Here is an 11,754-nt window from a genome sequence, read left to right on the forward strand (position 1 = left end):
TTATTAATGCTGTAAATTAAAAATAAACATGTTTGCGCCATGCCCATTCATAGCGATGGCAATGAGCACATAGTGAGGAATGTTTTACTCTATGTTGCCTCATGTTGTAGTTTCACCATTGATTCAGGATTATCTGTGAACCAGCGTGTTGCAAGTTAAAAACTCCGACTGCGCCGTGTCTCGCTCTGGTTTCACATATCTGCTGAATTGAAACAAGATTTTGAAATTGGAACTGTGCACTGCTCTTTATTTGATTTAAACCATCATTGGTGCAAACATGTCATGTGACAAAAATGTTCAAATGTCATTTTTTCTTTTTTCTTTTTTCTTCTTCTTCTTCTTTTTTTTTGTCCTTGGCCCTTTCCAAACTCCTCCCTAATTTTGTAGTGCTGTCAGAGGCTTCCCTGTGATTTGCATGTGGTATGAGTCACAATAACCATTTAAAAGGCTTTCTCATTAACCAGAACTTCCATCTCCACATGCTTAAACTAGGCCACTGCAATTCACTGCAGCGTTAATTCTGTGAAATGCATGTCATGCTGCTCTCCTGCTGTGTTCTGGTCTTGCTTGTGCCCGGTCCAGGTTTTACGGCACCCACATTTACACCGAAGGAAGAAAGCACTCCTACACCAGAACCACAGGCTGACTTGAAGCTGGCCACAGTAAGTGTATAATTGCACGAGCTCCTTTTACAAATGTTTTCAGAGTGGACTGCATGTGAATTGATGTCTTGTACGATGCAAAGTCATGCTAAATTGTCAGTGATTTTACTGCAGGGTTAAAGAATTTGGAAGGATGCATTATTTCCTGTGCGTATTTTAAGATATTTCCTTTTATTACATTTGTTTTTATGTGGGTGGAGGGTGGAGGTACACAACTGCACTGCCCTCTCAGCCCTTGATGCTGTTATATTATATCCTTTAAAAGATTTGCTTGGCATTCCCATTTTCACATTCTTCATCCCAATTTAATTCCTTACATCTATTTTTTTTTGTCTTTTCCTTTGAAGCAAGTTGCTTGTCTTTGTTCCATCTTGTGCCGGCTTTTTATGCAAGTGTAATTGATAGTTGATGCTGAAAATAAGGGCATTTATGTTGAAGCCATGATAGCTCAGTCAGACTTTTTATAGCAGTTCATAATCTGTAATGCATGTTGTGATACAAGAATAAAGTTTTGCAGTAACTAGGTTAAAATTAAGAATCCAAAATTCTGACTTTAGCTAATTAAATTACTCCACTATTCAGTCAGTTTACGCCAACCACATTTTTCTTAATGATTAATTATTGGAATTAATAAACATTTGATTTATATATTTCTGTTGCATTTTATTTAAAATGACTGCTTTCTGTTTATTAAAGGTGCAGAATTGTTTTTTTGTTGTTGAGTGAATCAAACCCTCTTTTGTGCAAAATGCTATCTGATGTGATCTGATCTTAAATCTACTTTAAGGACTATCTCCAGCACTATTACCACCTACAAAATGATCCTCTGGGGCGCATGAAACGAAGCGGCCCCTCTTTTACCTCCAAGGTGAAAGACATGCAAATTTTCTTTGGGCTGAATGTGTCGGGAAGACTGGACTCGGATACCCTGGAGGTGATGAGAAGTCCTCGATGTGGTGTTCCAGACGTGGAGGAGTACAGCCACACCCAGGGGACGCGCTGGAATAAGAATGTCATCACCTACAGGTATTTACTGTGGTCTTCACTGATGCTTAATGATCATGCGTAATGAAAACTATCTGGAAATGAATGTTATATAGTGGGCATGTCTAACCTTGAATGAACTCAGGGGGGAAATAAAAAAACAAACTGTCTGGCTGTCTTCACCAAACCTCAGAAATATGTGAGGATCATTTTAAGAAGACAATAAACCCTTTGGCAGAAACGGAGAATAGCCACTGTCACAAATCCTTATGGCTTTTGGTTTGGGACTTCTGGCTTTGAGGGTCACTGTGGGCTTGTTAGAGTGCCAAGCTAACCATACATGCTTTAACTTATGTAACACTGTCTGAGACATCCTTATACATTCCTGTGCAGATTCATTTTGAGGCATGCCTGCTGGATTACATACTGAGTAAATGTATAATTAAAGAGTAACAAAGAAAGACAATTGTTTTTGTTGTTATTAAAAAAGAGACTTTATTCAAGTTAGTGTAATGTTTTGGTATCACGGAAATTATTATTTCACAAAACCTTGCAGGAATAACCTAACCGTGGCACAGCTCCAGATCTCTCTCTTTAAAACAGTGAGACAGGGCATTGGCTTTAGTGGATGACTGCACCCCCTGAGTGCCCTTCTCTTGACTCTTTAACAGGAAGTTTACACAATAACTACACGATGTATGAAACTTGGTGAGGAGTTGGATGGAGAAAAAGGGAGACCATTCATTTTTGCTGCAGATCTGGATCACATTCAAAAGTTATGAAATAGAGAATTGGCCTAGAAAGATGGTGCTCTCTACAATACATTTGTATTGCGTGTGCAGTTTGATATTAATCAGCGTGTGTTGCTCTTGTAGCATTGGCAGGTACACCAGAGATTTGCCTCGCAGCACTGTGGACTCTTTGATAGAGTCAGCTTTCAGCGTCTGGGCCAGAGCCAGCAGTCTGACGTTTGTCAGGTCAAACACTCGCAGTGCTGACATCATGGTGGAGTTTGCGAGCTATGGTGGGTTTGTATTTTGTTCTACACGGTACAGTCATGGAATATAACAGAAAGAAAAGAAATTCTCAGCAGCTCTCAGCCTATTATCTTATGCAAATATAACAGAGCAGCAATTGTACACATAGGAAACTGCAGTAGTAATTTCATTGTTAACCAAGGTAGCGTCATCATGCACTGGCTGCTAAACTCAACTGACTCATTCAAATGAGGTGAAGAGAAGCCTATAATTTTCTTTTGGCATGAAAGAAAATGGTTTTCTCTTTGGTTTCTGTTTCGTGTTTGGCCTGGATTGTATCATTTAGCACACGGTGACTTGTTTCCATTTGACGGGCCTGGAAGGACACTGGCTCATGCTTTCGGTCCGGGGTCAGGAATTGGCGGGGACACACACTTTGATGATGCTGAGCGCTGGACAGCAGGAGAAACAGGTGCTGAACCAACCAAACTAGAAATAAAATTGGAAAAAAGAACGCTGGAAATCAATCACATCTTTACGAACGCACTTCTCTTTTTGCTGTTTCAGGTTTCAATCTGTTTGTGGTGGCAGCTCACGAGTTTGGCCATGCTTTGGGTCTGAAGCATTCCAGAAACCGAGAGTCACTGATGTTTCCAAACTACAAACCCTTCCGTTCAGCAAACCTGTTATCCAGTGAAGATGTAGCCAGCATCAAAGCACTTTACAGTAAACACTTTGGATGTATTCCTGAGTAATCCTCAAATTCAAATGCAATTTTTGTGTGAAATAATTTTCCCAATTAACATATATTTGCCTGTGTTAGGTCCTATCAGAGGTCATCTAAATAATCTTCTGACAAACTTTCATCGTAACAACTGGTTGTCTAGCGTACTATTCCCTCGACTCATGCGGGACAAATGTGCAGCAGACTTGACCTTTGATGCAGTTTCCACTCTCGGGGATTCCACCTTCTTCTTTAGAGAAAGGCATGTTGATGACTAATTTGCTTGAAGCTGTCCGTACCCTTTAGTCAAATCATCACAGCACCATTAGAAGATTTAAAAATACTATTTAAAACATGAAAAATTGTATTTTTTAAAATAAATTAACTAACAATATTTCCTCATGCCAGGTATCTCTGGATTAAGCATAATCATGAGGATGACATCAAGGAGGGTCCCATCTCAAACTTTATGCCCAAGATTGAAACCAGCATTGATGCTGCCTTCTGGGTACCTCGCAGATCCACTGCTTACCTTATTCATGGTAACCACACCGTGCCACAGTTTTCAATAAATCTTGAGCTCTGTTGTGCCCTACCCCATAATTCTATGTAGTGCTCCCAAATAGCTTTCCTACTGCAGAAACCTTAGAATTGATAGTAATAACTATACACCTTTATATGCTCCTTCCTATGTGGAGTCCCTAAAGGTTCAATCCTTGAGCCACTTCTGAATTCATTATATATGTTACCTCTGGCTCCTACCATTGCTTTCCTGAGTGCAAATCTGTAAATCTCTGTTAAGCCTAACATGCTTGCTAAACTTCGATTGCTTTTATGGGAATTTCTGAATACATTTCAGAAATTTGAATAATTACCTAAAAAGCCCTACATTGCAGCTCCTGCTTATGCAGCAGATGCTATGAGACCTTATCTGATCTGGGCATTTTGACATTCTTACTTTAAATCCAGAAGTGACCACACTTTTGAGGTTGTAGTGCCTTTTCAGTTTGACTGAATCTGTGGTTTTCTTAAACTGTTAGAAACTCGTTTTTCTAGATTAGTGTTTCCATAACCTTTCTCACATTCTTTCTCACAGTCTGTGCATGTATGAACAAATGTAAGAATGTAAGCTTGACTGTGTGGTTGGATGGTGGGATATGTGCACTTTCTTTATGTATGATTTTGTGCACAAAGTACTTTTTAAATGTGATTTAAAGTTGTTATTATTATTATTATTATTATTATTATTATTATTATTATTATTATTATTATTATTATTATTATTATTATTATTATTAATAATAATAATAATAATAATGTTATGCACACTTAAACTGTGTTATAATAACATTTAAAAAAGCAAAAGCCACGAAAAAATTCTGATGATTGAATCATTTTGACAATAATTTTATTATTGTCAAACAAAAAAAGTTCAGGTTTTTATTTGCATCTTTATGTGTAAAGCATATGTATATTAATAAACAAATAATGCATATTTTTAAGGATACTCTTTTCTTGGACAGACTCCATGTTCTGGACAGTGAAAGGCTCTCTTGTGAAGGGAAAGCCCAGAGCACTAAGTCACTTTGGGTTTCCAGTCTGGGTTCAGGATGTAGATGCAGCAGTGCACATCGCCAAAACAGGACGAACTCTCTTCTTTATGCATGATATTTACTGGAGGTAAGACAATAAATGGATGGCATGTATCTGATGAAGATCAAGTAAATGTTTCCCCCAGTGCAATTAAAACTTTTATTTGCAGGCAGGTTCACACATTAGGGCATTTTACTTTGCTGAGCTTGATTATTTGATGTGATTTAACTCAACTGCTTTTGCTCCACAGGATTATATTATCATGCCTTGGGCCATTTCTTTGTTTTTCTTTTATGAGTTCGGGGAAGAAGAGACTTGATGAATGCATGTATGCGGGAACAGCAAATTGAATTAAATCAAATTATACTCTTCTTCTCCTATTTTAGCCACAGTAAAGTGTTGTTTAAAGACTGTGTGGTATTAATGGAGGTATAATGCCATAGCAGGGACAAATGACAAAGCAGATGTCAATATGGACTTTTAAAAAGTTGGGCTCAGATATGACTAAAGGATTCCCTCTGTCATTTGGACCTCACGGAGAGAGAGGAAAAGGTTCACTGTACACAAGTTACATGTTTAGTCCAATCTTTGAACGACAAACAGATGATTGTGAGTCACGAGTTCTAACAGGGTTACATTACTTGCAGTTACAACGAAAACCGAAAGGTTATGGATTTTGGTTACCCAAGGTTCATCAGCGAGGGCTTTCCTGGACTCAACAGCACAATAAATGCAGCTCTTCATAAAGATGGTGAGGAAAATATTACACCCTACCAAGTGCATGCTTTTTGTTTGATTAAATCTTTCTTTATGCAGTAACTACTTAACATACATATCAACAGTCCTCAAACTAGGTGATAATCCTGTCTGATTGTTTAGGATGTAAGTTTGGCTGTGTTTTAATGGCTTTTGCAAGTTTCATTATCATTGGTAGCAAAGGAATGCTCATTTAAATTCAATACCAGCTCTGTGGAGTTCAGTCTGAGCAGAGCATGTGGTTCCCCACTTAGATTTAAATGGTATAATTTACCACTTAAAATGCTTGGTATGATATACTAAAATTTTTCTGTATGATATATATGAGACACTCATTGTGTAAATCATTGACATCAACATCAACAAACTGGAGGAAGGAAATCTAGAAAATCTAACATGAAAAAGTAGAAATGCAGTATGTAAATTATTTCATTTGCATATTAAAAATCTTATTTTGTTGTTTTTGTTTTTTTCTTTTCTCATCTTAGGCTTCATCTACTTCTTTGTGGGACCACAAGTCTACAAATACGACTACACGCAGAAACTTGTTGTAGGAGTTGAGAAAGCAAATTCCTGGCTTGGTTGTTAAAGTACTGTCTGAAATCCATGCAACAATGATATTAGCTAAATTAAAGAGGGCAAATGGAAACACATTGTACTTCTCAGTTTTTAGCGGTATTCTATTTATCAGTAGTCATGTCATGTCAAAATAAAGAATTACAATTGAAAACTTGCTATTAGATTTTTGTAGTTTTTCTATGCCAATCATATTTTCTAATCATGCCTTTGCTGATCAGCATATGAAGTTTGTTTGATTTATAGATGTAAAGAAATCCACTTGAGGTATAGACGCATATAAACATGAGACAGTGTACATTAAGTTTTTCTCCTACCTGACTGAGCAGGAAAAAATGCAGTTTTCTATGCTATGGAACAAACCGTACATATGATTATCGCCATTATAGACAGAAAAGCCAGACATATGTAGACATTTCATTGTGAGGTTATAACCACAAAACCTCTCGGGGCAAATATACCCAGCTTTAACAGCCATCATGGAGCACTTTGGGGCCATGTGATTGCAAAACAAGCTCAGGAATACTCCCATATAAAAAATGTGAAGCGTGGTTGAAATGTGCATTTAAAACATGGATTTGTTGTGGATACCCGTTTTGGGCTCTCTGATGTTGGTGGAGATCTTGTGGACTCTACCCATTGACAAAGATCAGCAGAGGCTTGAGGATGTGGAGCTGGCTGAGGTTTGTGAATGGATGAAAGGCTTACGAACTTTGTGTAAAAACCATATAAATTAGAATTGTTGTTTCAGTTAGAAATGTTGGAGATAATGTTTGTAGAACCTTTAATGTAAGACTGTGAAGACTGCAATGGCTTCAATTAAAATGGTAGAATTATGAGTGTATTTCGTTTATTTAAACTAGTAGTGCTACAGTTCAGTGTGTGTGTTTTCTTGCTATTAAACATATGATACATTCACAAAATTTCTATTTGAAGCGTCCTGCATTTTATTCCCTTTCACTTGTTTTGAAGTTTATGTGTAAGCATCTGAAAAAAAAAAACTGGATTGAACCAACATCTGTGATACAGTTTCTTTTCCTTTTTAAACTCGCTTGCTCTCTCTTTTCAGCTGTTACAATAATAAGCAGGAGGGAATCTTCCTCATCTTTGCTAGACTGACATATTTAACATATTTTATTAGGTGTTTAAGGAAGAGAAATAATTAAATATGTTTTAGATTACATGTAAAAAATTATTAATAAAATCCAGCTTTACATTTTACACACCTCGTCCTAAGCGTCCAGATCTCAACTCTTCATCTCAACAGGATTACCTCAAGAGGTTTTACAGTCTGAATCTGGGAGACCACAGGCCTCCAGTAAGAAGTGTGAGGTCTGCATCCACCATGGAGGAGAAGATCCAAGAAATGCAAAACTTCTTTGGTCTGAAGGAAACAGGAAATATGGACCCTCACACCCTGAATGTGATGAAGGAAGCAAGGTGTGGAGTTCCGGATGTGGACAACTTCGCCTTTTACCCTAATAGGCCTAAATGGAAGAACCACATCATCACATACACGTGAGATTGCATTTTCCATGTTTCCCAGATTTCACAGCAATCTGCCGTTATTTGTGAATGTAGTCAAATGGCGTAAAAGATTAAAAACTCTGAGAGAAAATATTAACAAGTGTAGTGTACAATCTTACAATATTGTACTATTATTTTAAGTTTATTAGTTACTTGACTTCCACATTTCGTTTGTTGAAGCATGTATAGAAAGCGAGTTTGAATGAATAGTTCTGTACTGCAAAGACTCATTGGAACATGAAGTTTTCTTATTGGTTATTTTTCATTTTGCTGGGTTTAGACTTCCTTGTTGTGAATGTATGATGTGGTTTACAGCATAATTCCAGCAACTGTGTGGTGTAATAAGAGGTAAAATTGATATGTATGTAATAAGAATGAATAAGAATGTGAATTCTGGATATGAAGGTTTGAATATGCAGATCGAAGGCCCTGAATAGCACGAGGAATCTTCTTTTTATAGATATAAATCTAAAGCAAATAAACTGTTGATGGCAATAGCATGAAATATAGTAGGAACGCTACATAATGCTATAATAGCAACGATTAACAATATTATACTGTAGAGTTTATATTCCACTTTTGCAATTAGAAAATAATCTCGTAAATTGCTTAAAATTTCTTTTGACCACCAGAGGATATGCTAGTATTTGTAGCAACATATGTTGAAACATGTTGTTCCTGATGCCTCATGTTTTTCTCAATTGCTGGCATGCAGGATTGCCAGATACACTCCAGACATGAAGAAAGAGGATGTGGAAAAGTCTGTTCGTTCAGCCTTGAAGATGTGGAGCGATGCAACCCCGCTGAAGTTCATCAAAATCAACCATCGAAAAGCTGATATTGTCTTCTCTTTTTCTCGCAGAAGTAACTGTGAAAACGTGTCTAAGGACTTTTAATCGTGACTTTTAATTATGATTAATAAAAATCAGATCCTGTGTTTTCCTGTAGCTCATGGAGATTTCTTTCCCTTCGATGGACCTGGGGGCGTGTTGGCTCATGCCTTCATGCCAGGAATGGGGATGGGTGGAGATGTGCACTTTGATGAGGATGAAACATGGACGGCAGGGACTCAAGGTTTGTCAGTCAAAACATGAATGCATTTTGAAAGACCAAAGATGACACTAGGCAAAAATTGGGAATTAAATACATATTCTGAGCCAGACAGAAGCATTTCAGCAGTTTGTAATGAAATAATAACAACTATTTGCAACTGTGTTTCAGGTTACAGCCTGTTGAGTGTTGCAGCTCATGAAGTTGGCCACTCACTTGGTTTGACTCACTCTAGAGACCCCTCTGCTATCATGTACCCCAATTACAGACATCAGAGCAATGCCAAGTACTCGCTCTCTAACGATGATGTGAGGGGTATCCAAACTCTGTATGGTAAAGAACAAAACATAAAACATTTGAAATATTGAATTCATAAATCATTAAACACTGAAATAAAATTCTCAGAGCATATCATATAATATATACAATGTTTTCTATGTGACTATTTCACAGGTAGGCCCAACAAAAAGATGGAAACCCAGGTGGCTTCAAAAAAATGTGACCCAACGTTTCCCCAACTTTTTGATGCAGTAACACTGATTGAAAATGAGATTTGTTTCTTTAAAAACAGGTACAATGTATTGCCACTTAAAGGTGCACAACATCTTAAATAACCTCTCAATAGCAACTCACTTTTCTTGTTTCATTGCAGACACATGTGGATGAGAACAACAAGGACAACTTATTGGAATCGTTTAACACAAGGCCACATTACCACGTATTTACCGAGCATCAGTTCTCAGATTGATGCCGCTTATGACATCCCAGCCAAAGGCGTGGCGTACATATTCACCGGTACAGTAATGGGCAGCCTGCAAAGCATCACTTAGACGTTGTCAGCATGACAAGGCTTGATTTCCAGTAGCAGAACACGCAAATTACAGCCTTGTGCAACATAAGTGTTGCAGTTCATGCAAGAGGCTCATTGAGTTTGGCAGGGATTGTGGTACGTTGCTGTTTTTCATAGTGTCCCCAAATCCAGTGACATGGCTGTGTTTTTCCAGGTCATAAGTACTGGGTGGTTGAACAGCTTAAGATGAAAAGTCGCGCTGGCTCCATTTACGACTACGGCTTCTCTTCCAGAGTCAGGCGGGTTGATGCTGCTGTGCATGTCAGCGAATACGGGAAAACAATGTTCTTCGTAGGAGAGTTTTATTACAGGTAACTTTTTAAAGTGCCACTTTACAGTTAGAATTGTTCTCTGTTCTGATTTATACTTTAACATGATGAAAGTCACAGGACAACCTGACCTGTATATGGCTGATTATAGCTGGAGCTAAACTGACCCCAACCTCATTGTTATTTCTGCCATTAATCAATAAGTTGTTTGGTCTGTAAATATCACACACTAGCTTAAATCACTAAGCTTCTGTCTAGTCTAAATTGAACTACATTCAGTTTACTAAAATATAAGCAAAAAGAAGCAACAAATATAATCAGCATATAATAATCAACGGTTAATTCTGGCATTAAGTAAATGATGTTTTTGCTTTAAATGTCTTTGACATTGCCACACTAAAAAATGTACTAATGTTTTTCATATATTTCAACTTTATATATTTGAATGATCAGGTATGATGAGCACAATAGGAGAATGGACCCTGGCTTCCCCAGACTCATCCGAAACGATTGGTCTGGAGTCCCCAGAAGGGTTGATGCTGCATTTAAGTTACAAGGTAAAAAAAAATAAAAAGGAAAAAAAGACTCAGGAAGTTCGACATGTGGACCTTAGCAGCCAGCTGCAAATAGAGTACAACTGAAATAGAAGTTGTAATTTCTTTTTTCATTTTTTTAAAACCAAGTTTAGGTTTAGGTAGTAGACGGGTGGAGTTTACCACACCAAACACACTTTGAAACACCATCTAGTTTCAGGAACGATATAAATTTGACAAGTAGAAATAGAATACTATTCAGAGGCAAACATGGCTGTGCACATGCCAGGCAATCACACTCCACTCACTCACACTTAAAGGATCTACAGGAGCCATGTCTCACGCTCTGTTTTACTTACTGTTTCATTCTCACTTAACATGTGGGTGGATTTTGGCACCAAAGCTCTGTATGCTTTAGAGGGGGGGAAATCATAGTATGAGCTGAGAGACATCCACTCACTGTTTTTGTATGATTTTCTTTTCACAGGTAGCATCTTTCTCCTCTGTGGAACAAAATCCTACCAGTATGACTTCAGACAAAAACAAGTGGTGAATGTAATTCCAGGAAAGTCTTGGCTGGGATGCTGAATTGAAACAGACGTGAGAAAGACAGCGAGAATTCCTCAGTTATAAAATTACAAAAAACCCTCTGAATATGTTAAGCTAAGATAACCATGTAGTGGTATAGTAGTTGTGCTACATTTTTTTAAGCATGTGTGTACTTGTATGTAAATTATACTAACCCTATCTCTGATTATACTAATCCTGTGTCTCATTCGTTCCTGTTGTACATTGGTAGTAATACGTCTTAATCTGTGCATGAATATACTAAGTACTTATACTGTGAGAGTCAAATGTAAGGTGTACATTTTTGTCAGTACTCTACATGTATTCAAACCCATGTACTCAAATCTTCTTTCAAAATGTACATCCAGTTAAATTACACCTTCAGGAAACCTCTAAAAAGCTTACCAGTGAACTCAGCAGGATGTTTGTTATTAAACTCACCTCAATAAAACAGAATATTTGTGAAGTGCCCCACGACTATCTTTGCAATGCTGGAATCTTACATATTAGCATATTAGCTTACTTATTAGCAAAAACAATATGCAAATACCCCAAAAAGTGCAGGGGAAAGGCTTTTGTTCTAAATTGCTCTTAAGATTTGTTGCAAATGACAGCCTCTCAATGCACACTAGTGACGCTCACGCTACATTAAACATTATTGTATTAATTAAAACACAAAAATATTG

General features: G+C 37.4%; 2 protein-coding genes across 2 annotated transcripts; both read left to right on the forward strand.

Moving 5' to 3' along the window:
- Nucleotides 1–439: 439 nt before the first annotated feature.
- mmp20b (matrix metallopeptidase 20b (enamelysin)) lies at nucleotides 440–6,550 on the forward strand. Its single transcript, XM_005927268.3, has 10 exons — nucleotides 440–662; nucleotides 1,450–1,688; nucleotides 2,522–2,670; nucleotides 2,970–3,095; nucleotides 3,191–3,349; nucleotides 3,447–3,609; nucleotides 3,756–3,889; nucleotides 4,871–5,027; nucleotides 5,588–5,691; nucleotides 6,185–6,550. The coding sequence occupies exons 1-10, from the start codon at nucleotides 528–530 to the stop codon at nucleotides 6,283–6,285; spliced, it is 1,467 nt and encodes a 488-aa protein (XP_005927330.1). The 5' UTR covers nucleotides 440–527; the 3' UTR covers nucleotides 6,286–6,550.
- Nucleotides 6,551–6,708: 158 nt separating this feature from the next.
- mmp20a (matrix metallopeptidase 20a (enamelysin)) lies at nucleotides 6,709–11,538 on the forward strand. The gene is made up of 10 exons (XM_005927267.3): nucleotides 6,709–6,955; nucleotides 7,540–7,790; nucleotides 8,515–8,663; nucleotides 8,748–8,873; nucleotides 9,021–9,182; nucleotides 9,303–9,420; nucleotides 9,502–9,644; nucleotides 9,854–10,010; nucleotides 10,422–10,525; nucleotides 10,989–11,538. The coding sequence occupies exons 1-10, from the start codon at nucleotides 6,845–6,847 to the stop codon at nucleotides 11,087–11,089; spliced, it is 1,422 nt and encodes a 473-aa protein (XP_005927329.1). The 5' UTR covers nucleotides 6,709–6,844; the 3' UTR covers nucleotides 11,090–11,538.
- Nucleotides 11,539–11,754: the final 216 nt, after the last annotated feature.

This window comes from Haplochromis burtoni, unplaced genomic scaffold, assembly GCF_018398535.1.
Source record: "Haplochromis burtoni strain Fernald_Lab_line unplaced genomic scaffold, NCSU_Asbu1 Contig_88, whole genome shotgun sequence".
NCBI classification, from domain to species: domain Eukaryota; kingdom Metazoa; phylum Chordata; class Actinopteri; order Cichliformes; family Cichlidae; genus Haplochromis; species Haplochromis burtoni.

Coding starts and splice junctions, on each gene's coding strand:
- mmp20b (XM_005927268.3), top strand. CDS start 528: ATGCATGTCATGCTGCTCTCCTGCTGTGTTCTGGTCTTGCTTGTGCCC. Junction 663..1,449: donor CTGACTTGAAGCTGGCCACA/GTAAGTGTATAA, acceptor ATCTACTTTAAG/GACTATCTCCAGCACTATTA. Junction 1,689..2,521: donor AAGAATGTCATCACCTACAG/GTATTTACTGTG, acceptor TTGCTCTTGTAG/CATTGGCAGGTACACCAGAG.
- mmp20a (XM_005927267.3), top strand. CDS start 6,845: ATGGATTTGTTGTGGATACCCGTTTTGGGCTCTCTGATGTTGGTGGAG. Junction 7,791..8,514: donor AACCACATCATCACATACAC/GTGAGATTGCAT, acceptor GCTGGCATGCAG/GATTGCCAGATACACTCCAG. Junction 8,664..8,747: donor CTTCTCTTTTTCTCGCAGAA/GTAACTGTGAAA, acceptor GTTTTCCTGTAG/CTCATGGAGATTTCTTTCCC.